Source organism: Mobula birostris, chromosome 5 (assembly GCF_030028105.1).
Source record: "Mobula birostris isolate sMobBir1 chromosome 5, sMobBir1.hap1, whole genome shotgun sequence".
Classification (NCBI taxonomy): domain Eukaryota; kingdom Metazoa; phylum Chordata; class Chondrichthyes; order Myliobatiformes; family Myliobatidae; genus Mobula; species Mobula birostris.
The window spans coordinates 101,462,324-101,484,753 of record NC_092374.1 but is presented as its reverse complement, the minus strand read 5'-3'; the positions used below and the strand labels follow the sequence as shown (position 1 = coordinate 101,484,753).

The window sequence follows — 22,430 nt, the reverse complement described above, 5'->3', positions numbered from 1 at the left end:
GGAGGGATGGAGTGTTGGTGGAGGTGATGTGATGGGGGTGTGAGGGCTGTGGAGGGGTAGTGAAGGGAGGGTTGGAGAGTTGGTGGAGGTGAGGTGGTGGGTGTGTCAGGGAGTGGACGGGTAGTGAATGGAGGGATGGAGAGTTGGTGGAGGTGAGGTGATGGGGGTGTGAGGGAGTTGGAGTGAGGTGTTGTGAAGGGAGGGATGGAGTGTTGGTGGAGGTGAGGTGATGGGGGTGTGAGGGATGTGGAGGGGTAGTGAAGGGAGGGATAGAGAGTTGGTGGAGGTGAGGTGATGGGGGTGTGGGGAGTTGGAGGGTAAAGAAGGGAGGGATGGTATGTTGGTGGAGGTGAGGTGACGGTGGTGTGAGGGAGTTGGAGGAGGGGTAGTGAAGGGAGGGGTGGAGAGTTTGTGGAGGTGTGGTGATGGGAATGTGAGGGAGTTGAAGTGAGGGGTAGTGAAGGGAGCGATGGAGTGTTGGTCGAGGTCAGGTGATGGGGGTGTGAGGGAGTTGGAGGGGTAGCGAAGGGTGGGATTGAGTGTTGCTGGAGGTGAGGTGATGGGGGTGTGAGGGAGTTGGAGGGAGTGGTAGTGAAGGGAGGAGTGGAGAGTTGGTGAGGTGAGGTGGTGGGTGTGTCAGAGAGTGGACGGGTAGTGAATGGAGGGATGGAGAGTTGGTGGAGGTGAGGTGATGGGGGTGTGAGGGAGTTGGAGTGAGGTGTTGTGAAGGGAGGGATGGAGTGTTGGTGGAGGTGAGGTGATGGGGGTGTGAGGGATGTGGAGGGGTAGTGAAGGGAGGGATGGAGAGTTGGTGGAGGTGAGGTGATGGGGGTCATGGGGGAGTTGGAGGGTAAAGAAGGGAGGGATGGGGTGTTGGTGGAGGTGAGGTGACGGTGGTGTGAGGGAGTTGGAGTGAGGGGTAGTGAAGGAGGGATGGAGTGTTGGTGGAGGTGAGGTGATGGGGTGTGAGGGAGTTGGAGGGGGGGTAGTGAAGGGAAATATGGAGGGTTGGTGGAGGTGAGGTGATGGGGGTGTGAGGGAGTTGGAAGAAGGGGTAGTGAAGGGAGGAGTGGAGATTTGGTGGAGGTGAGGTGATGCGGGGTGTGAGGGAGTTAGAGGGGTAGTGAAGGGAGGGATGGAGAGTTGGTGGAGGTCTGGTGATGGGGTCTGAGGGAGTTGGAGGGAGGGGTACTGAAGGGAGGGCTGGAGTGTTGGTGGAGGTGAGGTGACGGTGGTGTGAGGGTGTTGGAGGGAGAGGTAGTGAAGGGTGGGGTGTAGGGTTTGTGTAGGTGTGGTGATGGGGGTGTGAGGGAGCTGTAGTGAAGGGAGGGATGGAGTGTTGGTGGAGGTGAGGCAATGTGGTTGTGAGGGAGTTGGAGGGGTAGTGAAGGGAGGGATGGGTTGTTGGTGGAGGTGAGGTGATGGGTGTGTCATGGAGTTGGAGGAGTAGTGAAGGGAGGGATGGAGAGTTGGTGGATGTCTGGTGATGGGGGTGTGAGGGAGTTGGAGGTGATGTGAAGGGAGGGATGAAGAATTGTTGGAGGTGAGGTGATGGGGTGTGAGGGAGTTGGAGGGAGGGGTCGTGAAGGCAGGGATGGAGAGTTGGTGGAGGTGAGGTGATGGGGATGTGGGAGAGTTGGAGGGGTTGTGAAGGAAGGGATGGAATGTTGGTGGAGGTCAGGCGATGGGAGTGTGAGGGAGTTGGAGTGAGGGGTAGTGAAGGGAGGGATAGAGTGTTGCTGGAGGTGAGGTGATGGGGGTGTGAGGAATTTGGAGGGAGGAGTGGAGATTTGTTGGAGGTGAGGTGATGGGGGTGTGAGGGAGTTGGAGTGAGGGGTAGTGAAGGGAGGGATAGAGTGTTGCTGGAGGTGAGGTGATGGGGGTGTGAGGGATTTGGAGGGAGGAGTGGAGATTTGTTGGAGGTGAGGTGATGGGGGTGTGAGGGAGTTGGAAGAAGGGGTAGTGAAGGGAGGAGTGGAGATTTGTTGGAGGTGAGGTGATGCGGGGTGTAGGAGTTGGAGGGCTAGTGAAGGGTGTGTTGGAGAGTTGGTGGAGGTGAAGTGATGGGGTTGTGAGGGAGTTGGAGGGGTAGTGAAGGGTGGGGTGGAGATTTGGTGGAGGTGTGGTGATGGGGTTGTGAGGGAGTTGGAGGGGTAGTGAAGGGTGGGGTGGAGATTTGGTGGAGGTGTGGTGATGGGGGTGTGAGGGTGTTGGAAGGAGGGGTAGTGAAGGGAGGGATGCAGAGTTGGTGGAGGTGTGGTGATGGGGGTGTGAGGGAGTTTGAGGGGTAGCGAACGGAGGGATGGGGTGTTGGTGGAGGTGTAGTGATGGGGATGAGAGGGAGTTGGTGGTGTAGTGAAGGGAGGGATGGAGTGTTGGTAGAGATGACGTGATGGGGTGTGAGGGAGTTGGAGGGGTAGTGAAGGGAGGGATGGAGTGTTGTTGGAGGTGTGGTGATGGGGGTGTAGGGGAGTTGGAGGGGTAGTGAAGGGAGGGATGAAGTGTTGGTGGAGGTGAGGCGATGGGGGTATGAGGGAGTTGGAGGGGTAGCAAAGGGAGGGATGGAGTGTTGCTGGAGGTGAGTTGATGTGGGTGTCAGGGAGTTGGAGGGAGGGTCAGTGAAGGGTGGGGTGGAGAGTTGGTGAAGGTATGGTGCTGGGGGTGTGAGGGAGTTGGAGTGAGGGGAAGTGAAGGGAGGGATGGAGTGTTGGTGGAGGTGAGGTGATGGGGGTGTGAGGGAGTAGGAGGGAGGGGTTGTGAAGGGAAGTGTAGAGAGTTGGTGGAGGTGTGGTGATGGTGGTGTGAGGGAGTGGGAGGGAAGGGTTCTGAAGGGAAATGTGGAGAGTTGGTGGAGGTGAGGTGATGGGGGTGTGAGGGAGTTGGAGGGGGGGTAGTGAAGGGAAGGATTGAGTGTTGGTCGAGGTCAGGTGATGGGGGTGTGAGGGAGTTGGAGGGAGGGGTAGTGAAGGGAGGCGTGGAGAGTTTGTGGAGGTGTGGTGATGGGAATGTGAGGGAGTTGGAGTGAGGGGTAGTGAAGGGAAGGATTGAGTGTTGGTCGAGGTCAGGTGATGGGGGTGTGAGGGAGTTGGAGGGAGTGGTAGTGAAGGGAGGAGTGGAGATTTGGTGGAGGTGAGGTGATGGGGTGTGTAGGAGTTAGAGGGTTAGTGAAGGGAGTGATGCAGAGTTAGTGGAGGTGAGGTGATGGGGTTGTGAGGGAGTTGGAGGGGTAGTGAATGGTGGGGTGGAGATTTGGTGGAGGTGTGGTGATGGGGTGTGAGGGATTTGGAGGGAGGGGTAGTGAAGGGAAATATGGAGGGTTGGTGGAGGTGAGGTGATGGGGGTCTGAGGGAGTTGGAAGGGTAGTGGAGGGATGGAGAGTTGGTGGAGGTGAGGTGATCTGGGTTTGAGGGAGTTGGAGGGGTAGTGACCGGAGGGTTGGAGAGTTGATGGATGTAATGTGATGAGGGTGTGAGTGGAGGGATGGAGAGTTGGTGGAGGTGTGGTGATGGGACTGTGAAGGGAGGGATGGAGAGTTGGTGTTGGTGTGGAGATGGGGTTATGCGGGAGTTGGAGGGGTAGCGAAGGGAGGGATGGAGTTTTGGTGGCTGAGTGGTGATGGGGAGTGAGGGAGTTGGAGGGGTAGCGAAGGGAGGGATGGAGTGTTGCTGGAGGTGAGGTGATGGGGTGTGAGGGAGTTGGAGGGCGAGTGAAGGGAGGGATGGAGTATTGGTGGAGGTGAGGTGCTGAGGGTGTGGGGGAGTTGGAGGGTTAGTGAAGGGAGCGATTGGGTGTTGGTGGAGGTGAGGTGATGGGGACGTGGGGGAGTTGGAGGGGTAGTGAAGGGTGGGGTGGAGATTTGGTGGAGGTGTGGTGATGGGGGTGTGAGGGTGTTGGAAGGAGGGGTAGTGAAGGGAGGGATGCAGAGTTGGTGGAGGTGTGGTGATGGGGGTGTGAGGGAGTTTGAGGGGTAGCGAACGGAGGGATGGGGTGTTGGTGGAGGTGTAGTGATGGGGATGAGAGGGAGTTGGTGGGGTAGTGAAGGGAGGGATGGAGTGTTGTTGGAGGTGTGGTGATGGGGGTGTAGGGGAGTTGGAGTGGTAGTGAAGGGAGGGATGTGGTGTTGGTGGAAGTGAGGTGATGGGGGTGTAGGGGAGTTGGATGGGTAGTGAAGGGAGGGATGGGGTGTTGGTGGAAGTGAGGCGATGCGGGTCTGAGGGAGTTGGAGGGAGGGGTAGTGAAGGGAGGGCTGGCGTGTTGGTGGAGTTGAGATGATGGGGGTGTGAGGGAGTTGGAGGTGTTGTGAAGGGAGGGATGGAGAATTGTTGGTGAAGTGATGGGGTGTCAGTGAGTTGGAGGGAGTGGTAGTGAAGGGAGGGATGGAGAGTTGGTGGAGGTGAGGTGATGGGGGTGTAAGGGAGTTGCAGGGGTAGCGAAGGGACGGATGGAGTGTTGGTGGAGGTGTGGTGATGGGGATGTGAGGGAGTTGGAGGGTTAGTGAAGGGAGGTGTGGAGAGTTGGTGGAGGTGTGGTGCTGGGGATGTGAGGGAGTTTGAGTGAGGGGAAGTGAAGGGAGTGATGGAGTGTTGGTGGAGGTGTGGTGATGGGGATGTGAGGGAGTTGGAGGGTTAGTGAAGGGAGGTGTGGAGAGTTGGTGGAGGTGTGGTGCTGGGGGTGTGAGGGAGTTTGAGTGAGGGGAAGTGAAGGGTGGGATGGAGTGTTGGTGGAAGGTGAGGTGATGGGGGTGTGAGGGAGTTGGAGGGCTAGTGAAGGGAGGGAAGGAGTGTTGGTGGAGGTGAGGTGATGGGGGTGTGAGGGAGTTGGAGCGAGGAGTAGTGAAGCGAGGGATGGAGATTTGGTGGAAGATGAGGTGATGGGGTTGTGAGGGAGTTGGAGCTGTAGTGAAGGGAGGAATGGAGTGTTGGTGGAGGTGAGGTGATGGGGTGTGAGGGAGTTGGAGGGAGGTTTAGTGAAGGGAGGGATGGAGTGTTGGTGGAGGTGTGGTGATGGGGGTGTGAAGGTGTTGGAGCGAGGTGTAGTGAATGGTGGGGTGGAGAGTTGGTGGAGCTGAGGTGATGGGGTGGGAGGGAGTAGTGATAGGAACTGGGGTGAGGGTGAGTGGGAGGGGTAGCGCTGAGGGAGGGGTGAAGTTGGGTGGCAGACTGAGTTTGGGGTTGATGATAGGATGTGTGCAGGTGAGAGGGATGTGAGTGGGGGTGTTTGAGGGGTAGTTTTGAGGTTGGTCATGAGGGAGGGGTGGGGGGGATAGTGACGAGGTTGGTAATGTGGGTGGGGAGTGAGAGGGGACTAGTGATGAGCCTGTGGTCACAGCTTGATGGACTGAACTGTAATATTAACCCTTTCAGCTCAGGCACCGACTGGACGCCTGCATCACCAACTGGAATTGGCTTCAGCAGAACTCCTCATGGCTGGCTGAGAAGGTGGCCAGGAACCCCAACATCCAATGTCCGACTGACATCATGCCCGGAACCTTCTTCCCGGGAGGGGGAGTGGTGGTGTTCCAGGCTGGTAGTAAGGGCATTACCTTCTCTCTATCCGTTGGCCAATTGTATGTCCATGAGCCGTTGACTGCCTGGGGTCACGGGAGTGGGTGGGGGGGGCACACTCACACAGGAGGGGTCCGAGCTTGAGGTAATTTAGACTAGCATGGGTTATAATGTGAAAATATGGATTTTGTATCTCTTTGGTGTGAAATTAGATCATATAACATAGAGTAGTACAGTACAGTACATGAACAGGTCATTCAGCCCCCAGTGTTGTGCTGAGAAGCAATTCCTTCTGCTGTCACAATGTCCAATCCCTTCTACTTTTAAGAGCCTCTGAGAGCCTTTAAATGTCTTTATTGTATTTGGCTCCATCACAACCCCCGGTAGTGCGTTTCAGGCAGCCACCACTCTCTGTGTAAAGACAAACTAGCCCCACATATCTCCTCTGAACAAGCGTCCCCCTCTCATCTTAAATGCATGCTCTTTGGTATTAGACGTTTTTACTCTGGGAAAAAATGTCACCATTCTTCTGGTGCCAACATAGCATGCCCACAACTTACTCACCCTAACGGAACGTCTTTGGAATGTGGCAGGAAGCTGGAGTACCTGTAGGAAACCCACGCAGAAATGAGGAGAATAGACAGCGGCGGGAAAGGAAGTCCAGTTGTTGATCATTAGCACTGTGACGTGTTGCACCAAACACTATCTTAACTGTTCATTTCTTACCCTTTGGCAAGAAGTCCTGCCAGCCTTGTCCGTTCCAAACCAGTTCAGGGGTAATTAAGATTGGATGACAACCTTGTTGAGGTTTGGAGGCTTGCGTGCCTCAATGACACAGAGAGCTATGTTGGCTGGAGTCAGGGCTTTGTGCTTTGGCTCTTGGTAGGGTCACCCATGACAAACAGGTCACTGTTTCTCTGGTCCTCCAGGTTCAGGGGTTCAGCTCAGGGCTAACAACCTTGACTGGTCAAAAGAAAATGTCACAGAAACACCAATGAAGAATCTTATATCTATGTATGGCGGTATTCCTGAGTTTCCACCTGGAATTAGCATGACCAACAGTAGTGAAAACTGAGAGGAAGCTACAATGAACACTGCCGGTACAGATGGAGCTGGAAGACATTCATTGCTTCCCTAAAAGCCATTGGTTTAACTATTACCACTGTCTATTTGTGGGACATCCCACCAGAAGTGTGTTGGTCAGTGTAGGATCCTCTCCACGTGGATGACCTTGCGGTATCTGTATTCCACCCCTCCAGGTTTCCAAAATGATTCTGAGTCCCCGGAGGACTGGTCTCTGAGGTTCGAGGTTGTCATTCGTCCCTCAAAACATACTGGTGTCGTGCTGGCCATACTATCCAAGACCTACAATCTTCTGATGCAGCTCGACATTGTTCTGAAGGACAGGCAGGAGGTGGGTTATTTTCCCAAAGTGACTGCATGAGGGAGCCCCGTGCCAGGTTATCCAAATATGACAAGGTTAGACAGTCAGAATATTGTCTTTAAATGGTATAGAGGTTTATTCTGAATCCTCTCTTTGATATCTCATAAACACTAGAGGTTCTGCAGATGCTGGAAATCTTGAGCAACACAAACAAAATACTGGAAGAACTCAGCGCATCAGACGGTATCTATGGAGGGGAATAAGTAGTTGATGTTTTGGGTTGAGACGTAACAAACAAAGCATCTGTGGGTTGAAAGGGACAGGGTTTTGAACAAACATTGACAAACCTTTTCCTGAAGATGCTGCTTGCAGAACTCAGTGGGTCAAGCAGCCTCCAACCTGATGGCATGAACACTGACTTCTCAAACTTCCACTAATGCCCCACCTCCCCCTCGTACCCCATCCGTTATTTGTTTATACACACATTCTTTCTCTCACTCTCCCTTTTCTCCCTCTGTCCCCCTCACTATACCCCTTGTCCATCCTTTGGTTTTCTCCCCCCTCCCCCTTTTCTTTCTTCCTGGGTCTCTTGTCCCATGATCCTCTCATATCCCTTTTGCCTATCACCTGTCCAGCTCTTGGCTCCATCCCTCCCACTCCTGTCTTCTCCTATCATTTCGGATCTCCCCCTCCTCCTCCTACTTTTAAATCTCTTACTAGCTCTCCCTTCAGTTAGTCCTGACGAAGGGTCTCGGCCCGAAACGTGGACTGTATCTCTTCCTAGAGATGCTGCCTGGCCTGCTGCATTCACCAGCCACTTTGATGTGTGTTGCTTGAAATTCCAGCATCTGCAGATTTCCTCGTGTTTGAGTTCTTGCAGAAGATTGTTTGATGCTGCAGATTCCAGCATCTGCAGTCTCCTGTGTTTCCGGACACTTCGCACAGATGTCAGAACGTAAGGTGAGTGGGGAAAAGTTTAAAGGAGAGGTGTGGGGCAAATTTTTTTCACATGGAGAGTGACAGATGCCTGTGATGTGCTGCCTGGGTTGGAGCTGGAGGCAATATGATCAAGATATTTTAGAGGCTGTTAGACAGACAGATGAATGGAGAGAATGGAGGGATATGACATTGTGTAGATTGGGATCATATCAGTCGCAGATGTGCTGGTCCGGAGATCCTGTGCATATGTTGTACTGTTCCCTGAAGCAAATTCAGAAATCAGAGATGCAAAGGGACTTGAGAGTCCTAGGGCAGGATTTCTTAAAGATTAGAGTCTCTGTTTGGGTGGCGGGGTGAGCTACCTCTCTACCAAAGGAGGTGTAAGGTGCTCCTTCCCTCCGCTAGCCTGCAGGTCACCCTTGGGCAAGGTGTGGCACCTGCTTAGCCCCCCCCCACCCCCGAATCAGGGTGATGTGAAGCCATGGGAGCAGGAGGTGGATGGTTGTATGAGCAGCTGGTACATATCACAAGTCCTGGTTATGCGACCACTGATGTCAGGCAGACAATCTCTGAACAGCATTGATAATAGCTGGGGTCACCTGGCTGGTGAAGACACTGCCCAGAAGTAGGCAACGGAAAATCACTTCTGTAAAAAAATCTGCCAAGGATAACCAGGGCATAGATGGAAGACCATGATTGCCCATGTCATAAGACACTGAATGTAATGTGATGACAATGAAGGTATTCTGTCCTATGTTCTTGCCCAGCTGGAAATGGAGGGGATAGGGAACTGGGGAGTGTTAAGTCCTCTGTTACAAGTCTAGCTCTCCCTGCCAGGTGCTCCCAACTAGTGTGATTTCTCCAACACAACCACAGATGTCTCCATATCAGGCCAATAACTCTACCACAAATGACCCAGACCGTCCAGGCTCCTCCAGAATTTAGAAAGTTCTGCAGCTTTTTCTGATCCTGTGCAGTGGGCCCTCCATGCCAGTTAGAATGCTCTCGGCACCATAGCTGTAGAAATTTCCCTGAGTTTTTGGTATTTGCTGATCACACTAAGTCTGAGAGGAAACGGGTGCTAAGGGTGCCACACACTAATGCCTGCTGCCCTCCGCCAGGTATTCCGCCTAAAGCTCGGAGACGCAGTGCTATTTGAATTGCCTGCTCCCAGCGAACTATGCAATGGCCTCAAGATCGTCCTCAGCCTCTCTGCTGAAATGATCTCCCTCAAGGTGCGTAACAAGCTCAGGACCCTGCAGGAAACACGTGACAGCATTGCCTCGCTGAAGTCTGCCTGGATTGAGAAGGAAGCCTTTGTGGTTCTGGGGGGATTGCCAGGTGAGTTCTCTCCCAATCCCACAACCCAACGCAATGTGATGAAAGGAAGGGCTACCACAGACTTAGCGCATTGGAGGCTGAGAGCAGAAGTGCCTAAAATGATTAAAAACCTAGGCAGGGTAAACAGCTAGTGATGGGAAGGGGTATATATATGGGCCAGAGGGAGTTACAGAGGCAGGAAGTGGCCAGAAGAGTGAATGCAAGTGGGCTTTTTCCACTGAGGCAAGGGGAGAAAAAAACCAGAGGACATGGGTCAAGGGTGAGGGGGGAAAAGTTTAAAGGGAACATTAGGGGGGGCTTCTTCACACAGAGAGTGGTGGGAGTATGGAATGAGCTGCCAGATGAGGTGGTGAATGCGGGTTCCTTTTTAACATTTAAGAATAAATTGGACAGATGGGAGGTGTATGGAGGGATATGGTCCGTGTGCAGGTCAGTGGGACTAGGCAGAAAATAGTTCGGCACAGCCAAGAAGGGCCAAAAGGCCTGTTTCTGTGCTGTAGTTTTTCTATGGTTTCTATTTTCTAAGCACTAAGCAGTTACAGAGATGGGGATGGGTGTAGGGGCCAGAGAGGGTCTGAGAACAGGGAGGGCTGAAGAGCCGGAGGCGGTTATGGAGACAGGGAGGGGTGTAGGGACAGTGAGAAGTGTAAGGGCCAGAGGGAGTTACAGAGATGAGAAGGAGAGTAATGACTGGAAGGAATTACAAAGATGGAAAGTGTGTTACAAAGATGGGGATTGGTGTAAGGTCCAGAGTGAGTGGGGAGGGGTAAGTTTCAGAAATGGTGCTGGGATGGGATTTGGGTGCAGTGAGGAGTGGGGTGGAGATGGGATTGAGATTCGGTGAGCAGTGGGAATGGGATTGAGATTCAGAGAGCAGTGGGAATGGGATTGCGGTTCGGTGAGGAGTGCAGAACAGATTGAGATTCAATGTGAGGTGGGAATGTGACTGGGATTGGAATTCGGTGAGGAGTGGGAGTGGCATTAGAATTTGGTGACAGGTGTTGGTGAGGATTGTGAGTCAGTGAAGGGTGGGGATTGGGATTTGGATGTAGTGAGGGAGAGAGATTGGGATTTGGGGAGGTGCGGGGATTGGATTGGGATTTGTGAAGGGTGGGGAAAGGGAATGGGAATCGGTGAGGGGTGGGAATGGGATTAGGATTCAGTGAGGGGTGGAGATGATGATTGGGATTCGGTGAGTGCTAGGGATTGGACTGGGATTTAGTGAGAGTTCGGGATGTTGATTTGGGATTCAGTGAGGGGTGGGAGTGGGATTGGGATTCATGAAGGTTGGGGATGGGTATTGGGATTCAGTGAGGGTTGGGGGTTGGGACTGGAATTCAGTGAGGAGATGGGGACTTGAACTGAGATTTGGTGAGGGATGGGTATTGGGATTCAGTGAGGAGTGGGGATTGAGATTGAGGTGGGAATAGGATCCATATACAGTTAGGGTGGTCTACCCTCAGTATTGCAGACTAACCCTCCCTTTCTCCTTTTATTCCACAGCCCTAGACACACTAGTCTACGGATGGTATTACTTCCAGGGCTGTATGCAGAATCTGAGGATGCAGGGGAAGTCCTTGGACATGAACCAGGCCCTGTTTGTCCACCACGCCATCTTGACCCACAGTTGTCCGGCTTCGAAGTAGCAGTCTAGCCTTGTCATCTGCCCATCCACAATCCACCGACCGTCAACCCATCTCAGTCTCCCTGCCTCATCCACCGCACATTAAAATCTCTTGTGGATGGACCTCGTGTGTTGTCTTTGGAGTCTGGGAATTCCACAGTGCTCCCTTTTAGTCTGTGTGCATACATCCCTCCCCACCTTTGTGACTCCCCCCAGCCCCTACACACTCTTGCGTCTCTGTAACTCCCTCTGGCCCCACCTCTGTGACCCCTTTGGCCCCTACATCCCTCCCCATCTCTGTGACCCCTCTGACCCCCTACACCCTTCCCCATCTCTGTGACCCCTCTGACCCCCTACACCTCTCCCCATCTCTGTGACCCCTCTGACCCCCTACACCCCTCCCCATCTCTGTGACCCCTCTGGCCCCCACACCCCCCCATCTCTCTGACCCCTCTGATCCCCTACACCCTTTCCCTGTCACTGTACTCATCCAAACTTCCCTTAAAGGTTGCAATCAAACCTGCATCCACCACTTCTGTTCCATACTCTCACCACCTCTGTGAAGTAGATCCCCCTCAGGTTCCTCTTAAACATTTCACCTTTCACCCTTAACCCATGACTTCTAATTCTAGTCTCACCCAACCTCAGTGGAAAAAGCCTGCTTGCATTTACCCTATCTATATCCCTCATAATTTTGTATCCCTCTATCAAATCTTCCCTCATTCTCCTACTGCAGCGATTAACCTACTCAACCTTTCTCAGGTCCTCAAGTCCCAGCAAAATCCTTGTATTCTATCTAACTTACCTACATCTTTCCTGTAGGTAGGTGACCAAAACCGCACACAATACTCCAGATTAGGCCTCGCCAATGTCTTATACAACTTCAATATGACATCCCATCGCCTGTACTCAACATTGATTTATGAAAGCCAGTGTGCCAAAAGCTTTCTATTGACCTGTGACACCACTTTCAATGAATTACGGATCTGTTCTACCACATCCCTCAGGGCTCTATGGCTCACCATGTAAGCCCTACCCGAGTTTGTACTGGGCCAGGTTGGAGATTTCTCCTCTCTGAACTTTGCCCTTGAGAAGTCTGAGCCTCTGGGATACATATGGAGGTCAGTGGTCACCCCAGAGCTGTGCTTTTGGTGAATGTCTGAGCTGACTCAGTTCTTGCTGCTGGTGCTGCCATTCAGTGTCCGGTCCTGCCTGCTTGCAGGGTACCAATCCTCTCAGCCACATTCCTTAGTTCTCCTCCATCCCGGCCCCTTATCAGGGTGCTGCCTGGTTTAGAGAGCACAACGTGAGCAGAGGTTGAGTGAGTTGGGCCTTTTCTTTCTGGAGTGAAGCAAGATGAGAGGTGACTTGATAGAGGTGTACAAGATGATGAGGCATACATTGGGTGGATAGACAGAGACTTTTCCCCAGGACGGAAATGGCTAATACCAGGAGGGTACCTGGATTTTCAAAGTGGTTTTATAGAAATGGGGCCAGGTTTAACACCATGGGCTAAGTAATCTCACCTCAGCCTCAGTGAGGTGAAATCACATCAGCTGAAGAGGGCAATAGGAGGAAACGGGGCCCCCTCCATCCACCAGTCTGGGCAGCCACAATCCCATACCCTGGATAAAGCACTTTCCTGGGCAATGCTTGGAGACCGTGGTTGAGATTTCTTCTAAGAACAGCTTCGCATGGAAAAGACACCCAGCCTTTGGATCACAGCTAAAGTCCATTCAGCCCCTCTTGAGAAGGATACATGGGGACAGAAGGATGAGGTTTCTATGTGCCACAGAGAGATGATGCAGCAGGTGAGGAGCACACTGAGATCCCAGGCACCAAAACAGAAAACTAACAATGCAGAATACATTCTGGAAAAATGGAACATTTTATCGTCATGTTGGTTAGAGATAATCGGTGTTTAATAAAATGCAAATCACATCATCCCCGAGGGCTGCAGATAGATAGTGTCATACATATGGAGACAGTACTGAGAGAGAGACACTTTGAGGGGTGGTACTGTGGACAGGGGTCACAATATGGGAGGGAGAGTGTTGAGGGAGGGTCACACTGTGGAAGGGCTGGTACTGAGAGAGGGTCACACTGTGGGAGGGGCGGTACTGAGGGAATCACACTGTGGGGGGGCGGTACTGAGGGAGCTACACTGAGGGAGGGTCACACTAGGAGGGGTGGCACTGAGGGAGGGTCACACTGTGGGAGGGGCGGTACTGAGGGAGTCACACTGTGGGAGGGGCGGTACTGAGGGAGGGTCACACTAGGAGGGGTGGCACTGAGGGAGGGTCACACTGTCGGAGGGCTGGTACTGAGGGAGGGTCACACTAGGAGGGGTGGCACTGAGGGAGGGTCACACTAGGAGGGGTGGCACTGAGGGAGGGTCACACTAGGAGGGGTGGCACTGAGGGAGGGTCACACTGTGGGAGGAGTGTTATTGAGGGAGGGTTACACTGTGGGAGGGGTGGTACTGAGGGAGGGTCACACTGTGGGAAGGGTGGTACTGAGGGAGGGTCACACTGTGGGAAGGGTGCTACTGAGGGAGAGTCACATTGAGGGAGGTGCTGTAGTGAGGGAGGGTCACAATGAGAGAGGGACTGTACTGAGGAGGGTCACACAGTGGGTGCTGCTAATGGAGGATTGCACAGGACAGGGGTGGTGCTGGACAACAGGCGCTAATAGCACACCAGACTGTGTTATGAGTCCCTGATCTGTGTGCAGACCCTGTCTCTCTCCACATTGCCACTATCGTACTGTGCTGTACCCTCAGAGGAGTACGCATGTGCCTGACTTTCTGCTGGCTGAATCCTCCTCCTCATTTGCAACTTTGCCGTCTTCCTCCCAGATATTCATCTCGTCAAAGATGCCAGTCTCAATCATCTCCTCCTGCCAGGGGATCGCTATGTTTCCTGAAGCAAACTCATTGTAAAAGTCTTTGTCACTGTCGGTGATGACCACCCCTTTCACCGAGGAGAACATCCCCACATCACCGATGTCCTTTGCGTACACTGTTTTGGGGTCGGGGATGAATGGAGGCGTCACCAAACCTGGGGGTGTGGGGGAAGAAAGACAATGTCAGGGGCCACAACACACCATTCAATCCTCTCTCTGCCTTCCCCACCAGTCACCACCTCCCCCTCTCCTGAGATGCAGAGATTTTCCCTAGGTAATTCATCGTTGAACATACGGGGCATAATTTGAAGGTGATTGGAGGAAAGTAAAAGGGGATATGAGGTAGTTTTTTTTTACACAGAGTTCAAACTTCAAAGTACATTTATTATCAAAATATGTATAAATTATACAACCTTGAGATTCGTCTGCTTACAGGCAGTCACAAAGCAAGAAGCACAAAAAAAAACCACTAAGAAAAGAGACCATCAAACACCCAATGCGCAGAGAGAGAGAAAAATAAACACATATTGTGCAAACAGTAAAAGCAAGCAGACAGTACTGAGAATGCGAAGGCCGGACCTGTTGGTACAGGCCCATAACCTCAGCCTCAGATCATCACACAGAAGCACAAAGCATCGCAGGGATTGCAGCCACCTCACAGCCTCAGTGCATAAAACGCACTGTCAGTGCCAGTGAAAGAGGCAAATACATTAGGGACATTAAAGAGATTCTTAGATAGGAACATGGATGGTAGAATAATGGAGGGTTATGTCGGAGGGAAGGGTTAGGTGATCTTGGAGTAGGTTAAAAGATTGGCATAGTACTGTGTTGTACTGTTCTATAAGGTCACAAGACATAGGGCAGAGTTCGACCCCTTAAGTCTGCTCCGCCCTTCCATCATGGCTGATTTATTATCCCTCTCAACCCCACTCTCCCTTTTAGAATATAGAACAGTGCAAACTAGCCACCAGTCCTTCGGCATACAATGTTCTGCCGAACCTATTCAATCAAATGGCTAACTTATCTCTTTTGCCTGCACAATGTCCATATCCTTCCATTTTCCTCACATTCACGTGCCTATTTAAACATCTCTTAAAAGTCCCAGGTGTAGCTGCCTAAACCACCGCCCCAGGCAACATGGTCCAGGCACACGTCACTCTGTGTAAAAAAAACTTGCCCCTCACAGGGATATTGTGTTGCATAGTGTTGTTTAGAATTATCAGTCTGAAAGGAGGTGGCTCTACAGGATTCTTCCCACCACAAGCTATGGCTCCTTTGTACGAACTAGGTCCCACCATTTTGGAGCTGCAGCCCACCATGTTAAAGCCCCACAGTCTGAAATCAAAACGTCACTGAATTAACACAGTCACAGCACTTAGCAGACTTTCAAAGAGCAGTTCTGAGAAGAGAGAAAGGATAGGAGTCTCCTCCAGACAGGTAGGAAGTCTGCGTGATGAAACTCCAGCACTGACCCTCGCTCGTCACAGTTCTTCACGATTTATTTCTGAAATAAATCGACAATTTTTCCAAGAGCTCACACACCACCATCTGTACCACAGGGTGACCCTCCCGCAGTACCATCCTTCCCACTGTGGCACACTCCCTCAGTACCACCTCCCTCAATACAGACTCTTTTGCAATGGTCTGGGATGCTCAACAGTGGGAAAATACCTCCCTCCCTCCCTCTGTACAGCCCCTCCCACAGTGCAATGCACCCACAGTGAGACAATCCCTTTGTACCTACCTCCCTCCCTCTGAAAAGTCCCTATGGTAGTGGGATGCTCTCTCAGTACAGCCCCTCCCTCGGTACAGTCTCTCCCTCAGCACAGCCCCTCCGACAGTGGGATGCTCCCCCAGTTACCTGCTTCCAGTCTACTCCAGTTGATGGTGCTGAAGAAGGGCTGGTTCTTCACCTCAGAGCAGTTCCCGTCCTTGAAGCCGAGCCGCTGGGACACATCTTTGGCCATCAGCGCCTCGCACAGCGACTTGCACTCCCTACTAAATGAGGGGGGGTATTGAACTGCATCATTCAAGATTCTCCGTGTCACCTCCTGGTTCTCCACCTGACAGAAGAGAGGGTGGTGTCAGTGCCCACACTATCCCCTGGGACCCCCCCACCTCACCCAACCAGTCTGTTACTCACTGCCAGAGATCCATCATATATAAAATTCTCATTTACAATAGGATTCGATCCCAGGCTGCCGTCTCCTCTCTGAGAGATACAAAAATCTCTTACTCCTGGATTAGATCCCAGACAGTAACCCACTCCCAGCAATATGTTATATATAAAAATTCCTCTCATTCCGAGATTAGATCCCAGACACTCCTGGGAATTTATTAGTTTATATTTATTGATTGAGGTACAGCACGGAATAGGCCCTCTGGCCCTCTGAGCCACGCCGCCCAGCTATCCCCCTAATCACAGGACAGTTTACAACGATCAACTAACTTACCAACCGGAAGGTCATTGAACCGTGGGAGGAAACCAGAGCACCCGGAGGAAACCAATGTGGTAAAGGGGAGAACGTACAAGCGCCTTACAGGCAGTGGTGGGAAATTGACCCGGGTTGCTGGTACCGTAACGTGTTGTGCTAACCACTACGCTCCCTCGCTGGCCCCCAATACAACCCCTCCCCCTACCAAACCTCTGAATTAATTTCCAGCCATTTACTCACTCCTGGACATCAGTGATTCTACGTAGAAACTACATGACTTCCTGGAATTAGATCCCAGCTTGTAACCCACTTCCAAGGATATGTTATTCTATATATAAATGCCAAATCCCCAGGATTAAATTCCAGCCTGTAACCACGCTCAGGGATCAGTTATTCTATACATAACCCGCACCCCCCCCCCCAAACACCTAGATTAAATTTCCAGCCTGTAACTGCTCCCAGGGATCTGTTCTTATATACAGTCCCTGTAAAAAATATTCATCCCCTTGGAAGTTTTTATGTTTTGTCGTTTTACAACATTGAATCACAGATTCTCAGTGGATTTAATTTGGTTTTTCTTGACACTGATCGACAGAAAAGACTCTTTCATGTCAAAGTGAAAACAAGATTCTACAAATTGGTCTAAATTTATTATAATTCTTAAACACATAATTGATTGCATAATTACTCACCCCTGGACACATCTGGACACTGCAATCTTTCCGCATTCTTCTTTACAAAACTGCCCTCGACATCAAAGCATCATTTGACTATCAAGGTGCCCTAGCTAAAATGGAGTCAATGGGAATTAGGGGAAAAACCCTCCACTGGTTGGAATCGTACCTGACACAAAGGAAGGTGGTTGTGGTGGTTGGAGGGCAATCATCTCATCCTCAGGACATCACTGCAGGATTTCCTCAGGGAAGTGTCCTCAGACCAACCATCTTCAGCTGCTTCATCAATGACTTTTGTTCCGTCATAAGTGTTTGTAGATGACTGCACAATGGTCTGCACCATTTGTGACTCCTCAGTTAGTGATGCAGTTCATACCCAAATGCAGCAGGTCCTGGACAATATCCAGGCTTGGGCTGACAAGTGGCCAGTAACATTCAGCCAGGCAATGACCATCTCCAACAAGAGAGGCTCTAACTATCATTCCTTGATATTCAGTGGCATCACCATCACTGAATCCCCTACTATCAACATCCTGGAGGTTACTATTGACAGGAAACTGAACTGGTCTAGCCATATAAACACTGTGGCTACCAGAGCAGGTCAAAGGCTAGGAATCCTGCAGCGTGTAACTCACCTCCTGACTCCCCAAAGCCTGTCCACCATCTACAAGGCTCAAGTCAGGAGCGTAATGGAATACTTGCCACTTGCCTGGATGAGTGAAGCTCCATCAACACTCAAGAAGCTTGACACCATCCAGTACAAGGCAGCCCACTTGATTGGTACCCCTTCCACAAGCATCCAATCCTTCCACCATCATCCAATCCTTCCTCCACTGATGAACAGTTGCATCAGTGTGTACTATCTATAAGATACACTGCAACAACACGCAGAAGTTCCTAAGGCAGCACCTTCCAGACCCACAACCACTACCATCTAGAAGGACGAGAACAGCAGATACCTGGGAACATCACTGATTGGAAATCCCCCTCCAAGTCACTCACCATCCTGACTTGGAAACATATCGCCGTTCCTTCTCTGTCGCTGGGTCAAAATCATGGAATTCCCTCCCTAACAGCACCGTGGGTGTACCTACACCTCAGGGACTGCAGCAGTTCAAGAAGGCAGTTCATCACCACCTTCTCAAGGTCAGCTAGGGATGGGTAATAAATACTGGCTTAGCTGGTGAGGAGTGAATAAATAAAAAAAGACTGCATCAGGTTTTCCTCCAGGATCTCGCTGTATTTTTGCTCATTCATTTTACCCTCTACTTTCAGAAACCTTCCAGGGCCTGCTGCAGTGAAGCATCTCCACAGCATGATGCAGCCACCACCAAGCTTCACAGTAGGGATGGCATATTTTTGATGACAAAACGGCAAACATAATGTTTAATCTTCCTCTTCCTAGAGATGCTGCCTGGCCTGCTGCGTTCACCAGCAACTTTGATGTGTGTTGCTTGAATTTCCAGCATCTGCAGAATTCCTGTTGTTTGATAATGTTTAATCTGATGGCCAAAAAGTTCAAGTTTGGTTTCATTAGACCATAGAACCTTCTTCCAGCTGATTTCAGAGACTCCCACATGCCTTCTGGCAAACACCAGTTGAGGTTTCATGAGAGTTTCTTTCCAACAGTGGCTTTCTCTTTGCCACTCTCCCATAAAGCTGGAACTGGTGAAGCACCTGGGCAACAGTTGTATGTGCAGTCTCTCCCATCTCATCTACAGAAGCTTGTAACCCCTCCAGAGTTGCTATAGGTCTCTTAGTGGCATCTCTCTTCTTGTATGGTCACTCAGTTTTTGAGGATGGCCTTCTTGAGGTAGATTTACAACTGTGTCATATTCTTTTCATTTTTGTTGATTGACTTAACTGTACTCCAAGGGATATTCAGTGACTTGGAAATTTTCTTGTATCCATCTCCTGACTTATGCTTTTCAAAACCTTTTCGCAGAGTTGCTTGGAGTGTTTTTTTGACTTCATGGTGTAGTTTTTGCCAGGATACTGAGTCACCAGCAGTTGGACCTTCTTCTTCTGGCCTTTAATGGCGGTTGTCAGTCCAACTAAAGGTGCATTACCACCATCAACTGGACTGGAGTGTGGTGTAGAGAGTTGGAAAATAAAACCCCTACTAATTCTTCATCAATTGAAAACTAAATTACCCCAAAAAGCCCTATAGATTTTAAATAATTAAAGACAATATTTTGAATTAAGTTAAAGTCACTTCCATAACTTAGTGAAGTTTTTAAATGAAAACTGTCAACCCCCAAAGCTAGTCGTGCAGCTTGCATTTGCTTTCTTTCAACCTTATATGCTTCACATTGTAGAAGAATGTGTTCAGCTCTTTCATAATGATGACAAAACCTACACAATTCAGAATAATGCTTTCCTACAAGGTATAGGGAATAATTAAGCACAGTATGTCCAATTCGAAGTCAAATCAATATAATTCCTTCCCTTCTTGTTTTATACCCTTCTCAACCCAACAGTTTGTGTATTCTGTAAAGGTGTCTGTCTCCCTCATGCTCATTATCCCAAGGTCTTGCCATAATCCCCCAATTCGTAGCCCCAGCAACCCCTTAGCTTCTGATTGGCTAAATGGAAAGTCTATATCCACAATCTTTTAACAGCTTTTTTGGCCAAACAGTCAACCCACTCATCCCCCCAGCACCTCCACGTGCAGGAATCCATGAGAAGAGGACATGTCGACCAATACTCTGAATATGAAATAAAGTTTGAAGAGCTTCCAGCAATAAATCAGACTGACTGCTGGAACGACCTGTTTTAAGACCAGTTAAAACAGCAAAAGAATCTGAACAAATTATAATTTTCCAGGAGAGATTGATCACAAAATGATCACAACCAATCTACAGTATACTCTGATAAATGTTTAGTAAGACACTTCTTCATTGTTCCCTGTAATTCAGGCACAGAAGCAGCCACATCGACATTCGCAGTTAAATTATCATTTGATCCATCAGTAAAGATGGTTAACATATCACAATAATTCTCTTTAACATACTGATGAACCAACAGACTCTCAGACATATCAGGATCCTTGGACTTCATTAAATCATGCAACCTAAAATCAGCTAAAGCCATTGGAAAAGACCACGGTGGGGTTACCAAAAAAGCTACAGTGGGACAAATTACGTAGAAATATAGAAAATAGGTGCAGGAGTAGGCTATTCGGCCCTTCGAGCCTGCACTGCCATTCAGTATGATCATGGCTGATCATCCAACTCAGAACCCTGTACCAGCCTTCCCTCCATACCCCCTGACCCCCGTAGCCACAAAGGCCATATCTAATTCCCTCTGAAATATAGCCAATGTACTGGCCTCAACTGTTTCCTGTGGCAGAGAATTCCACAGATTCACCACTCTCTGTGTGAAGAAGTTTTTCCTAATCTCGGTCCTAAAAGGCTTCCCCTCTATCCTCGAACTGTGGCCCCTCGTTCTGGACTTCCCCAACATCGGGAACAATCTTCCTGCATCTAGCCTGTCCAATCCCTTTAGGATCTTATACGTTTCAGTCAGATCCCCCCTCAATCTTCTAAATTCCAATGAGTACAAGCCTAGTTCATCCAGTCTTTCTTCATATGAAAGTCCTGCCATCCCAGGAATCAATCTGGTGAACCTTCTCTGTACTCCCTCTATGGCAAGGATGTCTTTCCTCAGATTAGGGGACCAAAACTGCACACAATACTCCAGGTGTGGTCTCACCAAGGCCTTGTACAACTGCAGTAGTACCTCCCTGCTCCTGTACTCAAATCCTCTCGGTATAAATGCCAGCATACCATTCGCCTTTTTCACCACCTGCTGCACCTGCATGCCCACTTTCAATGGCCACCATTCAGATAATAATCTGTTTTCCTGTTCTTGCCACCAAAGTGGATAACCTCACATTTATCCACATTAAGTTGCATCTTCCATGAATTTGCCCAGTCACCTAACCTATCCAAGTCACCCTGCATCCTCTTAGCATCCTCCTCACAGCTAACACTGCCGCCCAGCTTCGTGTCATCTGCAAATTTGGAGATGCTGCATTTAATTCCCTCATCTAAGTCATTAATATATATTGTAAACAACTGGGGTCCCAGCACTGAGCCTTGCAGTACCCCAGTAGTCACTGCCTGCCATTCTGAAAAGGTCCCGTTTATTCCCACTCTTTGCTTCCTGTCTGCCAACCAATCCTCTATCCACATCAATACCATCCCCCCAACACCGTGTGCTTTAAGTTTGCACACTAATCTCCTGTGTGGGACCTTGTCAAAAGCCTTTTGAAAATCCAAATATACCACATCCACTGGTTCTCCCCTATCCACTCTACTAGTTATATCCTCAAAAAATTCTCTGAAATTTGTCAGACATGATTTTCCTTTCACAAATCCATGCTGACTTTGTTAGATGATTTCACTGCTTTCCAAATGTGCTGTTATCACATCTTTGATAACTGACTCTAGCATTTTCCCCACCACCGATGTTAGGCTTACCGGTCTATAATTCCCCGGTTTCTCTCTCCCTCCTTTTTTAAAAAGCGGGGTTACATTAGCCACCCTCCATTTGTCAGGAACTAGTCCAGAATCTAAAGAGTTTTGAAAAATTATCACTAATGCATCCACTATTTCTTGGGCTACATAATCCAGCAAACCCATATTCCTAACGTGATGAGAACCCAGACACCCAGAACTAAAAACACTCTTCTTGTGATGTTCCCAACAGTCTTCCAACACACATTTAACAGGGTGAGCATTCCTCTGTCCCTAAAGTTAACCCAGTATGTTAACAACAACTTCATCCTCCGCAACTGTAAGGGTAATTGTCCCATTTCAACCACTAAGGCTGAAACAGTAGCTGAGCTTACTGCACCACAACACAGGCTTAAAGCCTGTGTTTGTATCACATCCAAACATTTTAAATTTGAAGATGAAGCTGATCCATAAGCCACACACCATAATCAAGTACAGATCTAATTAAACAAATATATATAGCCAACAGAAATTTTCGTGTAGTACCCCGAGAATACCCACATAGACACCCAAGGGTACTTAACTCCCCTTTATATTTGTCAATTATCTTTCTGATACAGTGCTTTCATGTCAGCTTATTATCCAGCCACAAGCCAAGAAATCTTACCAAGAGTTTGACGATAGAATTTCAAATTGAGTGCAGGTCTATTGATCTGTTTTGTGAAACATACAACTTGTGTTTTAGCTACTGAAAGCTTAAATCCCATCAATTTGCCCACTGTTTGACCTTATTGATTGCTAATTGCATCCTATATACAGTTAAATTGAAAATTTTCCCTCTGATCCACAAAGTTCCATCATCTGCAAAAAGTGATTGACCCACCTTAGTGCCTATCTTGGAGAAAATATCATTAATCAAAATATTAAACAATGAAGTTGGACCTTCCAGATACAGGTGTATTTTTGCTACAATAGATGGAAACACCTTGACTGCACACGGTAATTTCCATTTAATTAATTATGCAACTTCTAAAACCATTTGGCTGCACCAGTGACAATTTGGTGTGTCATATTAACGGGTGTGTTGTATTAATGGGTAAGTCATAATACTTATGCAATCAATTTTTTTTGCAAATCAATTTAGATGAATTTGTTGAGATCTGTT

At 49.6% G+C, this 22,430-nt stretch overlaps 2 protein-coding genes across 3 annotated transcripts in view; one reads left to right on the top strand and one right to left on the bottom strand.

The window, feature by feature from the left end:
• LOC140197311 (zinc finger and BTB domain-containing protein 38-like) overlaps nt 1–10,906 on the top strand; it is a 362,864-nt gene extending 351,958 nt beyond the window's left edge. For both annotated transcript variants that reach the window (XM_072257254.1, XM_072257255.1), the window contains 4 exons: nt 5,364–5,529; nt 6,764–6,918; nt 8,949–9,168; nt 10,672–10,906. In XM_072257254.1, the coding sequence (XP_072113355.1) occupies nt 5,364–5,529; nt 6,764–6,918; nt 8,949–9,168; nt 10,672–10,814 (684 nt within the window). In that variant the 3' untranslated portion in view covers nt 10,815–10,906. The remainder of the gene's footprint in view (nt 1–5,363; nt 5,530–6,763; nt 6,919–8,948; nt 9,169–10,671) is intronic.
• Nucleotides 10,907–13,570: 2,664 nt separating this feature from the next.
• LOC140198392 (rhodopsin kinase GRK1-like) overlaps nt 13,571–22,430 on the bottom strand; it is a 569,956-nt gene continuing 561,096 nt past the window's right edge. The window contains exons 6-7 of the mRNA XM_072259487.1: nt 15,558–15,759; nt 13,571–13,851 (exon numbers count right to left, since the gene is read on the bottom strand). Coding sequence (XP_072115588.1) covers nt 13,571–13,851; nt 15,558–15,759 — 483 coding nt within the window. The remainder of the gene's footprint in view (nt 13,852–15,557; nt 15,760–22,430) is intronic.